The sequence below is a fragment of the Macrobrachium rosenbergii genome, unplaced genomic scaffold, assembly GCF_040412425.1.
Source record: "Macrobrachium rosenbergii isolate ZJJX-2024 unplaced genomic scaffold, ASM4041242v1 171, whole genome shotgun sequence".
Lineage (NCBI taxonomy): Eukaryota > Metazoa > Arthropoda > Malacostraca > Decapoda > Palaemonidae > Macrobrachium > Macrobrachium rosenbergii.
The window spans coordinates 2,789,161-2,806,363 of NW_027100729.1; the positions used below are offsets into that span (position 1 = coordinate 2,789,161).

The following is a 17,203-nucleotide window of genomic DNA, read 5'->3' on the forward strand; positions in this document are numbered from 1 at the left end:
ATTCAGCAAATTAGACTGATAGCCTACATACCTATAAACTAACAATAGGTCCTCCATTTCATCCGTCAACAATAAACAGAAGAGTAGTTTTTTACCTGCAAAGAGAATGGACTTCCTTTGAGAGAATGACCTTCCTTTCAACACCACTTAATATCTTTCATGCAAAGAGGTCAACAAGATACAAAATACACAGGAGCATAGAAACTATTTTAATATATAACTGTTTTTTCAGAGGTCTTCCTTGTGGCTCCTAGAATTCCTAACATTATTGAGATACTATACTTGTTTCTTGAATGCGAAAGGAACCTTCTTACTAGAATTGGCATTGTTAAAACTGTCCATTCTGTTTGGCATCTCTAGAACTTTACGCTAAGTTCACACATTCACGTATCAAGGCCCACATGCCCGCGCACAGCCGAAAATTGTGAAACGTGACCGTACGCAAGGTGAATAAGACCTGCCCAACTGGATACGTGACCTGGGCTGATGTGCGTAAAACAAGCGTATTACAGTGCTCCACAAACGTGGATGCGCCACTGCGTAAGCGTGACGTGACGCCTTGAAGTGGCCCAACAAACGGCAGCACAGCCGAAAGTAGAGTGGCAGAGCACATAACACCGACGTATGCGCATACAGTATGTGTAACACTGTGCGTTACTGAGTTACGTCAACCTCACACTGTCCGTACGTACTGCGGGGTTAAACCCCAGCTATAAAAGGGCCGGCCAGTGGCAAGCGTTGCTAGTCACTGACATAACACCGCAGCACCAACACATACTCCCATCCTGCTGAATCAACGTGGAGGACATTGCTGAAATTCGTGAACTTATAACTATAGCAAGTACGGATAGAAGAGAAATGTTGCCATTCATCGTCTAATATATACACATCATGCTATTGCTATAGATTGCAACAGTTGCTGCAAACCACACAATGAAGAAAAAGAGGCGGCAAAGGAGGGTGTGGGCGTGGCCATACCTGCAAAAAAGAATGGAGCAAGGTCACTGTGACAACCTGATGGAGGAGTTGTCAACCAAAACCCCAGACCTGTACAAAAATTTTACCCGGATTGACAGGGGCCTCTTCAGTGAAATTGTTGAACGAGTCACACCCTGCATTGAGAAGAAAGTGACATTCTGAAGGAAACCCATTGAGCCAGGCCTATGTGTTGCTATCACCCTACATTTCCTCGCTACGGGTGATTCATACAAGAATCTGCAACACTCGTTCTGGGAAGCCCACAACACCATTAGCTACATTGTACCAGAGACTTGCAGGGCCATTGTTGCTGTCTAAGGAGATGAGGAACAGCAGGTGCCACAAACACCTGTAGCTTGGCAGGAGGTTGCACGGGGTTTTGAGGAACGGTGGAACTTCCCCCATGCAATTGGAGCTATAGATGGGAAACACATTAGGCTCCGTAACCCTCCCTGAGGCGGTACGCATTACTTCAACTACAAGAAGTTCTACTCCATGGTATTACTTGCAATTGCTGATGCTTCATACAAGTCCCTATACGTCGACGTGGGTGCCACTGGGTCAGAGTCAGACGGTGGTGTATTTGCCCAGACCCGACTGGGTGAAATGCTGTTGCAACAGGAAGCAAATCTTCCCCAACCTGAGGCCCTGCCAGGTCAACCTAATGGATCTCCTGTGGATTATTTCCTAGTTGGCGATGATGCCTCCCCTCTGCAGAATTGTCTTATGAAGCCCAACCCTCAAAGAGGCCTATCCAAGGAAGAATGGATATACAATTACAGGTTAAGTAGGGCACACAGGACGGTGGAGAACGCCTCCCGGATTCTGGCAAACAGATTCCGAACATTCCACATGGCAATATGCCTGAAGCCTGAACATGCAGAGACATTAGTGTTGTCCTCATGTGTTCTGCATAATATTATAATAAGAAAAAACGCACGCAGACAAGATCAGGAGCACCCCGTCACATACACCGTCATACCTGGTAGCTGGAGAAGTGACCCGTCCTTAGGAGCAACCCTTCCAACCGTGACCGGCAACACTGCAACCAGGGATGCAAAGGAACAACGGAATGTGCCGAAAGAATATCTTTCATCGGCTGAAGGCTCAGTGCATTGGCAGGAGAACATGATTTAATTACTTTCCACTATACTTTATTGTTTAACTTTCTGTATTTACTTAAATGTCTGTTCATGCATTTAGTTCGAATTACAATATTTACTTAATATTCGTGTACTTGTATGTGTTGTAGTTATTTTGCCTTTTGTAATAATTACATAACATTGATTCTTTTCTAATATAATTCTATCTTCTTGAAAGTACCTTCTCTCTGATATTTGTTACATTGTATATCACCTGCTTATTTTTTTCTGTCTGTTGTAATTTTGTTTCTTTGCCCTTATGTTACATGTAGTATTTTGGACGTTTCAAATTCAGTAATGTATACTTAGACAGTCTTTTCAGGTTCATTTTGCCCTCTTTATTTGTGTACTTATATTTGTGCTGGTTAATTTAATAAAATAACAATTTTTGAAAGTAAATTGTATTTTTCCTAACTATACAAACCCGGGTCCTTTACATTAGGAGATACTTTCAGGCGTAGGCTGGAAAACGGCCGTTGAACTTCAACAAGGTGGTTAGGCAGTTACTGTCCGGGGCGGGAGCACCGCCTGCCCGGATGTAAACATTCAATTTGCCTTTCGGCCCATGTACAGATTGAGGGGTGGCATGAGGTGGGCATAACTGTAAAGGACCTCGGGTTTGTATAGTTAGGAAAAATACAATTTACTTTCAAAAATTGTTATTTGTTCCGACACAATATACAAACCCTCGGTCCTTTACATTAGGAGACTTACTGATTGGAGGGGAGGAATCTGAAAAAGTCTCTCTGAACTGACTGGAGTTCACCACCTTGTCTTCCCTTCCTGGTCGTAAGAGCGAGGAAGGGAAAAATCACCTCTGACAAAAGATCGGGTTGTAAGAAACGCAAGATCTATGTCAGACTTGTGGACCCTTTGCATGAAAGAGGAAACGTCAGTTCATGCAAGTAGGCTAGGAAGAAATGGCGTCAGATGACAATAAGGCAAATAGAAGCATTGGGTTTGTCTCAAAGTCATTTACTCTTTCCTCCCTTGCAAGAGAAAGGAGTGGGGTTGCTTCTATAACCTGAAAGGGAATAGAACGGGAAGCTCACGTTATGTGCTTACCTGCCTCGATCGCCCGGTCCAGCTTGTAGCGACACGTCCGCTCCTGCCCGTGGGAAGAGAGCTTAGGATAGGGAGAAGGAAAAGAGGCCAGTCACTCAACAAACATCTCCCAATCCTTACCGTACAACATAGGCGAGATGCAACCTGTCCCGTTAGAGCTGGATAAGCTACACAACTTGTTGAGCAGCCACCACAGGACCCAAGGAAAAAGTGTCCAGGACTTGTGTGCAACATCCCGGAGGTAGAAGGAAGTGAAGGTAGTCTGTCGGGACCACACACTGCCTTCAGCACCTGTGGTACCGACATATTCTTCCGAATGCGAGGATGGACCAATGCTGCGGACCTCGTGAGCTCTCGGACGAAGCGCACGGGTGTCGTCTTCTCCTGCAGCAGAGTACGCTCTCCTTATTGTCTCACGAAGCCAAAAAGAGATGGTGTTCTTGGACACTTCTTTCTTGAGTCGAGCCAGTGCTAACGAAAGAGTCGTCGACACTCAGGCGGAGGTGCCGAGTCTTCTTCAGATAGCGCCGCAGCACCCTAACAGGACACAGTAGCATCTCGTCTGGATCATTATCTACAAAGTCCTCTAGGGAGGATCGTGAAGGACTCGAACCGTGCGTCAGGGACCGAAGGATTCTGAGTCTTCACTACGAAATCCGGGATGAAATCGAGCGTAACTGATCCCCATCCCCTTGAGTGTTTTACATCAAGGAAAGTCCATGAAGTTCGCCAACTCTCTTCGCCGATGCCAGGGCAAGCAAGAAAACGGTCTTGAGGGTCAGATCCCTGTCTGACGACTCTCTTAAAGGCTCGTAAGGTGCACTGAGTCAGGCTCCTTAGAATGAGAGTCACATCCCACGCAGGGGCCTGAGATCCCTGGGTGGGCAAGACCGTTCAAAGCTTCTCATGAGTAGAGAAATCTCGAAAGAAGAAGAGATGTCTACTCCTTTCAGCCGCAAGACTAGGCGCTGAGTGGGCGGTAGCCTTTACTGCTGAAATGGAGAGAAGCTTCTCTCGTGAAGGAAGGCGAGGAAGTCGCGACCTGCTGAACAGTAGCTCTGACCGGAGAGATACCTTCGATGACACCAACCACAGAAGACGGACCACTTTCCCTGGTATACCGCTGCGGAGGATCTTCTGAGGTATCCTGCCATCTCTGTTGCTGCTGTGGCGTGAAAAGCCTCTCGCTTCGCAAGAGATGGTGGATAACCTCCAGCCGTGAAGACACAGGAAATGCACTGCCAGGTGGAACCGCTGTGCGTGAGGTTGACGCAGAAGGTTGGGCCAGGGGATCTCTCTCGGTGCCTCGGAGAGGAGAGCTAGCAGGTCCGGTACCAAACGGCCTGTGGCCATTTGGGTGCCACCAGAGTCATTCTGAGATTCAGGTGATCATCACTCGGCTGATTACCCGACGAATCAGACAGAATGGAGGAAAGGGGTGCGTGTCAAGGTTGTCCCACGGATGTTGGAGCGTCCTCCGCAGCGGCCCATGGGTCCGGCACGACCGAACAGAAGACCTGAAGTTTTCTGTTGTGCCGGGTGGCGAACAGATCTATCACTGGACGCCCCCACAGGTCGAACAGCCTTTCCGCTACTTCCTGATGGAGGGACCATTCGGTCCCTACCACCTGGCTCTGGCGGCTGAGCTTGTCTGCCACGACATTCCTCTTGCCTGGAATGTATCTGGCTGACAGCTCTACCGAGTGAGCTACTGCCCACTCGTGCACCTGCATTGCCAACTGATGAAGCTGATGGGACACCAGTCCCCTGCTTGTTGACATATGCCACTACCGTGGGTATTGTCGCTCATCAACACCACTGAGTGTCCCATCACTCGATCCTGGAACTCCTGGAGGGCCAGGAAGGCCATATTGAGCTCCAGGATGTTGATGTGAAGGTGCTTGTCGTCTCGGTGCCACACTCCCGAAGTCAGCAACTCCTCCAGGTGTGCGCCCCATCCCTCGGTCGATGCGTCCGAAAACAGAAGCATGTCGGAGGGGGAGTATGCAGGGATACTCCTATTAAGAGGTTCCTGTCGTCCAACCACCAGTGGAGGTCCTTTCCTCACCTCCTCGGAAGAGGGATGAGGAAGGACTGAGGTCTCGGGACTGGGACCAGAGCTCCTTTAGTCTCCACTGGAGAGACCACAGGTGAAGACGCCCGTGAGGAACTAGCTTTTCTGATGACGACAGGTGACCGATGGCGACTTGCCATTGCCAGAGCTGGCTGCTCCTGTCGAGACAGGAACAACTGTGCTGCCTCCTGAACTTGCTGATACGAGTCCGAGGGAAAGACTTTGCTGCCACCGTGTCTATCAGCATGCCCAGGTATTTATCCTCTGCTTGGGGGTGAGATCTGACTTCTCCAGATTTACCACGATCCCTAGATCCTGGCAAAACTCGAGGAGCCAATCCCTGTCCTGTAGCAACTGCGGCGAGAGCTCGCCAGGACTAGCCAGTCGTCGAGATACCTCAGAAGACGTATCCCGTGCGAGTGGGCCCCAAGCTGACACGAGAGAGAACACTCGTGAACACCTGGGGGAGCGGTCGAGAGCCCGAAACAAAGTGCCCTGAATTGGAAGACCGACTCCCGAGGACAAAGTGGAGGTACTTGCGAGAGGACGGATGGATGGGTATTTGAAAATCGCATCCTTCAAGTCCACCGTAAGCATGAAGTCGTTCTCCTGATGGAGGCCAGCACCGATCGTGCTGTTTCCATCGTGAACCGAGTCTGGCGAAAAGCGGTTCAAGGAGAGAGGTCTATGACTGGTCTTCATCCCCTGATGCCTTCTCTACGAGAAAGATCCGGCTGTAAAAGCCTGGAGACTGGTCCGACACGACTTCTACAGCATTCTTGCTCAGCATGGCTTGCACTTCTTGCTGTAGTCGGATGTCCTTCAATCCTGAAAGATAAGTTTGGAGATGGACCGGAGTGTAGGTGAGGGAGGCCGAGACTCGAAAGGGTAGTAGATATCCCTCCCGAAGAACATCCACTATCAGGTCTCGGCTCCATGTCGCTGCCACGTTGCCCAATGGCTCGACAGGCACCCCACCTTTGGCAGCTTCTGGGGGAACGCCACCTAGCGTTTCCCCTTCTTCTTCTTCCCTTGCCCCCCTCTACCGGATTGGAAAGGGGGCTGAAAAGGCGGAGGGACCCCCTTTCTCGAGGAAGAAGAAGGCTGGGTGTTTCCTCAGGACCCCTTCGAAGACTGGGACTTCTTAGGGGCCGAGGAAGGGCCAGCCTGGCCTGAAGACCTGGCTGCAGTGGGACGAGAAGACCCAGAGGTCTTAACCACTTCCTGGTGGACAAGCCGGTCGTTCTCATCGGCACGGCGTTTGTCTACGCGGCATCCACCAACTCTCTAGGGAAGAGAGAGGAGGAACCCAGCAACGGTCCATTCCGCCCAGAGGCGATTGCCGACTCGGGACCTACAGACCTGGCAAAGCGAGAAAGAACGGCGTCTCTTCGCTTTAACACCAAGTTTGCCCACAGGTTTGCAGTCTGGTGGGCAAGGTAGGAAATAGCCCTACCTCCAGACTGGCACAGTCTCCCAAAAGCAGAGTCCTCCCCAGGTGCGATAGCGCCTGAGGAAGCGGCTACCTTCGATACTGTGAAGGACCACAGATCGAGCCAGGAGACTGCCTGAAAGGCCGCCATGGCGGTGGCTTCCAGGGTTGCAGCTTCTTGCTGGGGAGAGAGGAAACATTCTCTGCCGACAATTGCTGCAACGAAAGACCGGATCCAGACGAGTCAGGTCCAGGTCAACCTGTTTAGTCAGCAACGCTCCTTCTGGAGAGTAAAAGCGCTTCTGACGAGGCAGGGAGGGAGGAAGAAGCTTCTCCGAGCGGCTCGATCGAAGGAACTGTCTTGCCCAGACACAAGACCGTTCACCTGATCGAGTACCCCCTCGGCAAGCGTGGACCACGGCAGCCCCACCAAAGCCTTGGGTTCCTTCTTAGGACCCCAGAAGGATTCGAGGCGCGACAGACAATCCACAGACGAAGCCGTGGTCCCTTCCCCGAGGTCATTGTGCCGACGAATCAGCGCGATGACCTCCGAAAAAGTCCTCTGTATTTCAGGGGTGTCCGCATCCTGAGGCAGAGGACCTTGAGCTCAAGTCCTTCCAGGGTGCGGTCCTCCCGAACTACTCTCCCCGCAGGGAGGGAGAACCTCGGCAGACCCCTGAGGATCTTCCTGAACTACACGGGCATAGGACCTGGTCGAGCCAAGGACCGAGCCAGGAACATACCATGCAGTTGAACTCTGAGGAGAACACTCCCAGAGTTCCTCCTCTCCGACTCACGCCCTTTGGAGGAGACCGGAAGGAGCGGAGGGGACAGGGAGGAAGATCGGGCGCTCCCACTGCCCTTACTGGCAGAACCAGTAGAGGCAGCAGGCCGAGGCGGTCACCAACCAGCGGTGATGGCGGGCCCTCAGGTCGAGGAGAACGTTTCATCCCAGGTGAAACGGTCTCCCGAGGAGAGCGGAGCGGCTCGCGAGTCAAGCTGCGCGTGCGCCTCCCCTGAGCCAGGCTGGCCGTGTGGCGTGGCCTGGGACTGGGAGGAGTCGAGCGCGGCTGGCTGGCGCGAGCTTGCGCTGTCCTCTGACGCCCCAGACTTCTTGAGGCCGAAGCCTCTCGGGAAGACTGAGCAGGGGACTTCTTCCCTGTTTCTCCATGCACTCGGCCCCTCGGGGCTGAAGCATTATCCCGGGAACCTGACCTGGCACTGGATGGAGTGCCAGCAGGAAGAAGGGGCACCTGCATGCCCGCTCTTTCTCCTCGTCCCACGCCCTGGTCTGTATGGGCGAAGTGTCCACCGTAACAGACTGGGGTATCCTGGTCTCCTTGGAGACCGAATACTGAGCAACTCGCGAACGAGAGTCCGACGCGGTCTCGCTGGCCTTAGAAGCAGGAGGTTTCTTAGGGCGCAGCGGGTGGGGGTGCCGACCTTGGTCTGCACACCTGGTTCCGCTGCCCCTGGCCCGGAGGCCAGGAACAGCGGTTCCCTGATCCGAAGATCAGGAAGAACCAACGAGAGAACCCACTGCCTTCTGTGTGGAAGGAGACAGACCCTTAGAAATCTCAGTGAGAGGTTTCTTGGGGAGAGACAGACTTCTTCTTCTTCGACGCGAAGCCTTGGAAGAGAAGAGGAAGAAGCAGCAGACGGCGGCGATGGCGATGAAGACGAAGATGAAGATGAAGATGACGACACCTTCCTAGACCTCTTCTTCTTCTTCTTCTTCTTCACCATCTGCTTCAGGAAAGCAGTCAGATCACCAATCCAAGAAAGCGAAGGCGGACTCAGGAACACTCAGGAACAGGAACAGCGGGAGGGGCCACAACAGCAGAAGGTGCAACCGGGCAGAGACGGCGGGCTCGGACCAGCAATTGCCTGGGCAGCGAGCCGCGTGTCGCCAGGAACCGAAAGTGGCGGGCCAGGGAATGCAGGCGCGCCCCTCCCGCATGCAGATCTGGTACGGGCCACGCCAGAGTCGCTGGAAAGGGAACTGAGGCAGACGAAGGGCCGGGCTGGAGAGACAGGCGAGGAACCGTGCATCAAAGGCCAGGCCATGTTCAGCAACGGGGGCAGCAACAGTCACATACGGGGTGCGATGACGTCACCATGTAGGAGGGGCCAGTGCACGAGAATGGTGCCAGAAAGCCAGGAGGCAGGGGAACAGCATGCTGGCCGCGCGGATGACGCCGATACCTGGGTGTCCAGATGCGAAGCAACTGAAATCGGCATCTGGACAAACCGCTGGACATGGTGACAGTCGTGGTAGTGGCTGTTGCTGCCGTGTGGTCGTGACTGGAGGGGGCCATGGGGAGCCAAACCTTCCAGAACCGAAGCCAGGTAGGCCCAGGTGCAGCCAGGGTGAACTTGGTATCATCGTCTGGCTATCCAGCCCGAGTACCTGAAGCAAAAAGTCGGGTTAATAGAAGAAGCCTCCACCCGCTCGGAAAAAAACTCCCCTCCAGAACGGGAAGAGACTTCGAGATGAAGCCGCGGTCCAACTCTCCCCGTGCCCTTCCACAAACGAAGAAACATAAGAGGAAGGGGGGGGAGTCCTCACCCGAGGGAGAGGAGCAAGAAGAGGAAGTTCGCTGGGAGGGAGAAACGAACCCGAAACATCGCCACCAACAGGAGTCGTCGGGGCGTATTTCCCTCGGACGACTCCTTGGTAGGCTTCGACGGTAAGATCTCCTCCCCCTCAAACTTCCCCCATTGCTCGGAGGACCACAAACAACACTCATTACAAGTAGAGTCGCAGTGAACACACCGCCCCTGCAAGATGTGCAGAGAGCGTGTGGGTCCACATCGACTCTAGATCTAAAGGAATTACACTTTTTCCTCCCACCCCAGGACATACACGCTGGGGATGGGAGGATTTAGATGATTTATCCATAATACAAAAAGAAAAAAAGGAAAATTCCACCAAGAATGATGAAGAAAAAAATGCAGTCAGGCAGAGAGCGCGAAGAACAACGTCCGTGCGCTACGACGGCGAAAGCAAATTGGAATGTTTACATCCGGGCAGGCGGTGCTCCGCCTCCCGGACAGTAACTGCCTAACCACCTTGTTGAAGTTCAACGGCCGTTTTCAGCCTACGCCTGAAAGTATCTCCTAATGTAAAGGACCGAGGTTTGTATTTTGTGTCGGAACAAAGATATTTTTCAAATCCATGATATATTATTCTCATCAATACTTAGTAACTGGAAAGAGGATAGAGCCAGACATGATATTGCAAATATATATTTATTTAATATAAAAACACAAATATACATATAAATATAAGAAAAATATACAGCCATTCATACAAAAATACATTACACAAGCATACAATAAATATAAGTACTGTACACATCCACACATACATAACAAATAAACTTGAAATTAAGACTGAAAATTATTCAGAAACTCACAGGTTGCTGAGGTCCTTCAGTGGAGGTCATTGTGGACCCCACCAGCTGAGCTTGTAGCACAGCCAGCTGTTGTGCTGTCAGCTGTAAGGACTGACTGCCTGAATGTGCAGGTGGGCCAAAACCATGTGGAGTTGCAGGCTGGTTTACAGGCACCACAGGTGCCAGACTTATGGGCTGTCACCTCTGCCAGAGTGTGATGAACAAGGCTCATTTTGGCCTGGCGGCCCCTTTTGAGGCCCGCGTTTTCGCTGAATGGCGGAGAGGACTTCAATTTTGAGTGTCACCCTCAGGTGAGGTGACACCTCCTTGCAGTCGTCCTCAAGTTTTCAAAAACTTGCGCCAGTAGAGGGCACTGGGGTCACGCAGAGATGGCTGGATGGAGGCCATCACATCCTCCCCAGGGCCTGTGCCTGGGTGACCCACGTCCAGGGCCGGAAACTTCGCGTTTTCCTTGTCTTGGCGCCTGGCTCATCAACCAGAGACATCTGGTCGTCGGTCGAGGGAGTTAATTAGGGAAAGGAGCACACACAGCATCAGGCAGGTCCGGAGCTTGGGCAGGAGGGGCGGAAGCAGCATGGGCAGACTGTAAAAATAGGAAGAACATATATGAGAAAATGGGAAAAAATGTACTGTGAATGAATGGAAACTATGTAATAACGATATACTGATCAGTAATAATCAAGCATGGAAACACAATGAAATAAGACCCACCATCGGAAGTCCCAACATCTTTGGCTTCCTTTGGCCTTCGATGTGGGGCTTCAGGAAGTGGAAGATGCTGAGGATCCACTTCTCCCGGTCTGTCATCCATCTATCCATCCCTTGGCCACTCTTCTCTGCTGTGAGCTGCCCAAAATGGCTCCTGAGGGACGTAAAAAATGTCCGCAGTTCATGCCCACTCACGGGAGGAACAATGACTGGCCTTCTCTTCAAAGGCTCTCAGACCTTATTTCCTTATCCTTGTATGCTGTGAGGCCCTTGTTATAAATAAATTCTGCCTCCTTCTCCAGCCACTGCCAACAAGCCTCTCGTTCTCCTCCGAGAGGATGACGGAGGGGTTCTTCTTTCGTGACCTCCTGTAATAGGGCCGGCTCCTTCAGGAGTCCCATCATCATCGTCGTCGTCGTCATCCCCATCATTCTTGGCATCCTCGGTGGCGCCAGGGTCGCTCTCCAACACATGGGCAAGCTCCTCCTCCTCCTCCTCCTCTAGGTCGCTCTCCATCGACAGCTCACCGCCCTCAAGGCGAAGCACCACAGCATCATCGCTGCTGCCTGAAGGGGCAGTAGCACCATCAGTATGGATTCTCATATGATCTGCAAGATGATGTTTCATGGGAAATGCTGTCCCACATTCCTTACACATGAATGGCTTCTCTCCAGTATGAATTCTCATATGAACTGTAAGATTTTTTTTCCTGGAAAATGCTTTCCCACATCCCTTGCATATGAACGGTTTCTCTCTGGTAGGATTTGTGCTATGACTTGTAAGCTTAATTTTCTTGTTAAATGCTTTCTCGCAGTCAGTGGATCTGAAACGCTTCTCTGCATTCTGACTATTCCTTCTTTCTTGTTTTACTTCCTTTTTGCAAGTTAGTGGATCTTTTTCATTCACTACTGAATTCATTTCATAAGAATATTTATCATCTTCATTAGACTCACAGAATACCTCTGGCTCTATTTTGATGTCCATCAGTGGATCCAGAGACAAAGAGTCATCATTACTGGTTTCACTAAAGGCAGCCATGTTGCTGTTTTCTTCATTTATGGAAGGGTGTGACAATGCACCTTCAGTTTCATTTTTCAAAGGAAATTCTAAAGAATGTTCTGGATTCATTTTAGCCTTTTGTTCTGCCCTGTTCTGTAATGACAATGTGTTCAATTGACAACTCTTACGCAAAACTGTTTACAAATGATTATCCAATAAATCTGTTATAAATTAAGTACTACAATATCTTGAAGGACTACAACCATTTCATTGCTGATGTATGATGATTCTAATATTCAGAACAGATTTTACTTCTTGTTGTTGTAGTTTGTAAAGTAGGAGTAGATAATTCACTGTTCTCTCTTAAACTTGAAGAGCTGCTACTGGTAATGTTACATGTAGTACCATCAAACACACAAGCATTCCCAGAATCTTGATGCTGCTCAAAACTGACGAAGGAAGGAAGGAAGGTTCTTCTGAGGGAGAATCTGAAATCAAAGAATGCAACACAGGGTTAGGAAACATAATGCCCGAACTGAAGAAAAATAAATTTAATTCAGGTTCCTATAAAGGTCTCAGACACAGCATCAAAACATTCCTGAGGCAACAATGCAACAACAGATTAACAGTTAATATTGACTCCCACTCTCTCACGTCTGTACACCTTCTCAGCTTAACGTTACAGTAGTACTTATGAACATATCCTTATTAACAAATCAAAGGCCAGGGTATACAGTAAATGCTCAATTATATGTGATCCACTTATACTGTACATAACACCATATTATCCACAGATGCAGTACACAATAAGAAAAATAGTAAGGGTGAATTGAGTAGTAATTTCAAGAGAGATGAAAGTTTTCAAATTAGTTTCACTGATTCTTACTGTAGGTATAATACACGAGTATATTAAGACCAACAGCACTGATGACAGACTTGGAAGGTTAAATGTGCTGCTACATTTCCTCAAATATGACACATTTTTTTCAGAGCCATATGGACCAGAGGTTTTTATGAAGGATAAAAAGGATTATCTTTCAGAGCAAGTTGGAAAAGGGTTAACTGGTGGTTAAGAAGAAGGGAATTCCCCTCAGTCACATGCCATCACCAAGCACTTCTGCTTCTTTTGGCCTCATGAACAAAGAGGGCTGGTTGAGATGGGAGACATGATATAAGGTTTTTGGTTTGTATACCTAAGACTCTATTTCATATTACAGTATTTGCTCGATTACTGTATCTGCATATGCACTGTTTGCAACCTGGCATTATCCATAATTAACTCAGCTCACCAAAATCTACATGAATTTATAAATACATAAATAAAAATGAATACAGTAAAATGTATTTTGGTTTTCAATACTGCAAGGGTGGAAAAACTACACATTTTTCAAGTAATCTGTATTTTTCCTAACATACAAACCTGAAGGTCTTTATATATGGATATAACTGCAGCATGAGCTGGGAAAATGGCCACTAACTTTAAACAAGGTGGTTAACTATCGACGGTAGGGTGGGCGTCCCGTCCACTCCCATCATTATGCATTCACTTTAACTTTCGGCCCAGGTAGCAGAATGAGAGGGATCTTGAGGTGGGCCATTTATGTAAAGACCTTCAGGTTTGTATGTTAGGAAAAATACAAATTATTTTAAAAATTTGTAGTTTGTTCCTACATGTATACATACCTTGAGTCTTTACATTTGGAGACACCTTTTTGTGGGAGGATTCCGAGTAAATCTATGAACTGACTGGTTGTTCAACCTGGGCCTCCTTCTTGGTCAAGTAAAGCAGAGGAAGGAGTCCCGTGCCTCTGACCTGCTGATCATATGTGATGTTCAACTGCCAGACTTCTGGGCCTTTTGAATTAATGGGTATGTATAGTGTCCCTGATTCAAAAAGGGCCTGGATGAACCCACAGTATTGGAGACAATAAAAGGCTAATGAAACCAACAGGTTTTGTTTCATTGTCAGCCCCTCTCTCCCCTTGCTACAGAGAGGGGAAGGACTTGCATCTTTTAATCTACAGACTCATAGGTTATAGACAGGGTACAGTAATCACCTGCATCGCATGCCTGCCCAGCACGTGATGGTTTGCCAACCGTTCCTCTGCCCTACAGAAAAAGGGAGGAGGTCAGTCACTCACTCAGTCTCTCTCTTTGCAGCCGAACACCTTAGGCGAGATGCTACCTGTCCCTCTAGGGGAGCTGGGTGAGCTACACAACTTGTTGAGCACCCACCACAGAACCCAAGGAAAAATTGTCCATGGACCCTGGGGCAAGGTCCCAAAGGTAGAAGGATGTGAATGTGGTTTTTCGTGACCACACTCCCACCCTTAGTACCTGTGGAACTGATGGGTTCTTCCTGAATGCCAGGGACAGACCAATGTCCCTAACCCTGTTAAGTCTGCTCTGAATACACTCCTTTCTACTCCATCAGACACAGAGTACATCCGCTTGACTGTCTCATGAAGCCAGAAAGAAATCGTGTTCTTGAACACTTCTTTCTTAGTCTGGCCAGTACTGACAAAGAGTCTTCGACACTAAGATCTGAGATGTTGAGTCCTCTTAAGATAGTACCACAGCAATCTAACTGGACACAGTAGTATCTTGTACTGATCACTACCAACCAGGTCCTTTAGGGAGGGGACTGAGAGGAACTCAAATCTGGTGTCAGGGACTGAAGGATTCTGAGTATTTGTTACAAATTCCGGGACAAATTCAAGCATGACAGATACCTACTCCTTGAGTGACAGCATCAAAGGCCATGTGGCTCACCAACTCTCTTGTCCATGCCCTCACTTCCTGGTCATGTAAAGCAAAGGAAGAAGGACAAGCAGGAACACAGTCTTGAGGGTCAGATCTCTGTCCGATGACTCTCGTAAGAGAGGTCAAGACTGTTCGAAGCTCCTCATCAGCATGTAAATCTCTCATGAGGGAAGGAGATGATGCCCTTAAAGAGGACTTGGGGAGGGCAGCTGAACATGTGGGATGTTCAACTGTCTTCTATATCTCGACAAGCTGAAAAGAGAGATGCCTCTCTCGGCGAGGAGGGACGAGAAGTCCTTACCTGTTGCAGAACAGCTCCTACTGGACAGTAGAGCTACCAGGTCTTGATACCACTCGGCGTGTGGCTGCTTGGGAGCCACCAGAGTCATCCTGTGATTCTGGGTGATCATGACCTCTTGATCACCCGATGAATCAGCAAAACGGAGGAAAGGCATAGGCCACAAGATTGTCCCATGGGTGTTGGAAGGTGTCTTCTATAAATGCCCATGATTCAGGAACGATAGAACAGAGCCCAGCAGCTTCTGTTGTGTCTAGTTGCAATGAAATCTATTGTTGTGAGGACTCAAAGATTGGAAGTCTTCCAAAATGTCTGGAGTGTAAGGGCCATTTCCTATCCCGACCCCAACGACTGAGCTCATCTGCAACTACGTTCCAGTTCCCGAGGAATGAAACTGGCTGACAGCACTATCGAGTGTGCTACTGCCACTTGTGCACCTGCACTGCCAACATGTAGAGCTAAAGGAAACCAGTTCCTGCTCCTCTTCAATCACATATACTACTACCATGGTGACGAAGGTACTGTCGCTCATCAACACTGCAGAGTGCCCCATCGCTGATCCTGAAACTCACTGGGCTGAAATACCACCTTGAGCTTCAGAATATTGATGTGGAAGTGTCTGTCATCACTGCCAAGCTGGTTGTTCCTATCAAGACAGGAATAACTGTGTTGCCTCTCTGATACTCTGATACTCGACTCTGAGGGGTTGACTCTAGATTCAGCATGCCCAGAAAACTACGCTCTGGGTGCGAGATGGGACTTCTCAAAATCCAACGGGACTGTCAGGTCACGACAAAATTCTGAGACGTCTGTCTCTGTAATGGAGCAACTGGAGGATAGGTATTCAAAAATATGCATCCAAAAGTCCACAGAAAGCATGAAGTCAAACCCCCTGATGACAGTGAGTACTGACCATAACGTTTCCATCTTGAATAGAGTCTGGTGAATGAATCAGTTCAGGGGAGGGAGGTCTGTGACCAGTCTCAACACTCATCATCTTTTCAACAAGAAAAAGACTGCTGTAAAGCCCCCCAGAGACCAATATGTCCCAACTTCTACAGTGCCTTCTTCACCATCGCCTTCACCTCTTCCAATAAGGCGAGGTTCGTTGGTGAGCTGGGAACGTAACTGGAAGTGGACTGGTGATCTCCCTGCCCCTCGAGCATACAACCGGTCTGGTCCGAGGAAAAACCAAGAGCGTACGTTTCCATGGTTGGGATGGGATGGGAGTGTGAAAGTTGCCAGATCTTGTAAAACTCTGAAGAGGTGGAGGGGACAAGTGAGAGATACCTAGCACCCTTAACGGACCTGCTGGAGGCTGAAGCCCCAGCGGGTGGGTAAGGCCGTAGGCGGTCGTCAACCCACGGTGACGATGGCCATGCGGGTCGGGGAAAGCGGTCCCGTTCACACAAATGTGGATGGGGGCTGTCCTGAAGACATGCTAGAGTCTTTTAGAAGCCAGGACCTTTACAGTAGAAGAAGACTGGGTGGGTGACCTCTTGCCTTTCCTAGGTTAGCAGACTGGCAGGCCGGTATCACCATGCCAGGACCCTTACACAGTTCCAGGGCAGGGGGTGAGTGAGCGCCTGTACACTCTGTACTCACTCTCTCTAGCTGGGCCGGGCCAGGGTCAGTAGACTGGGGACCCTTACTGCCCAGAAAGGTGAATTCCATGGAACCTGGGCAGTGGTTGATCCCATGCCATAGGCAGTGGAACTGCAGTACTGTGGGTACAGCTAGAGAGATATCCTTAGCCTTCTCCATATAAGAAGGCTGGCCATCAGAACCCTTTGGAACTTCTTACGGCTGGGAGAGGCAGCCTTCTTCTTCCTCCACTTGTACTGTTGATACCGCTTTGGAAGGAGGGAGGAGGTGACAGCACACCATGACGATGAAGACGAAAACGACAATGATGATTCGCAATTCCTCTCCAACTTCACTGCACGCCTTTGGACAGCAGGGTGTGGAGACGGATGCTACAAGAGGAAGATGATGTCAAGGGTAACCCTTGAGGACACACTACTGGAGGCATGACCAAAGGAACCACTGACGTAGTGGTGGCCCTCCAACCATTAGACACACCGTAACTGTAGACTGCAGTACTATAGGTACTGTAGTCACAGTTACAGTGGTGGCAGTGCTGGAAGGTCTTTGGAGGCTTCCAAGTGGCAGATCAAACCATAAACACTCGGTCCCCTGGGAGGCCTAGGGATGCCCCAAGTTCCTTGGGCTTCACAACACCTGAAAAACAAATTGGGTTAGGGGAAGCAATCTCTCTTTGCCCCAAGGAGGATAATTCTTTTTCAGAGTGGATGGAGACAGGCC

At 49.5% G+C, this 17,203-nt stretch overlaps 2 protein-coding genes across 5 annotated transcripts in view; one reads left to right on the top strand and one right to left on the bottom strand.

Moving 5' to 3' along the window:
- LOC136838168 (uncharacterized) overlaps window positions 1-17,203 on the top strand; it is an 864,161-nt gene that overhangs the window by 754,461 nt on the left and 92,497 nt on the right. The gene's annotated exons all lie outside the window — the stretch shown is intronic.
- LOC136838188 (zinc finger and SCAN domain-containing protein 31-like) overlaps window positions 10,827-17,203 on the bottom strand; it is a 298,878-nt gene continuing 292,501 nt past the window's right edge. For 3 of the 4 annotated variants that reach the window (XM_067103069.1, XM_067103071.1, XM_067103070.1), the window contains one exon: window positions 11,073-12,305. In XM_067103069.1, coding sequence (XP_066959170.1) covers window positions 11,092-11,946 — 855 coding nt within the window. In that variant the 5' untranslated portion in view covers window positions 11,947-12,305 and the 3' untranslated portion in view covers window positions 11,073-11,091. Of the gene's footprint in view, window positions 12,306-17,203 lie in introns of all 4 variants that reach the window. The other variant, XM_067103068.1, reaches the window with a different exon arrangement.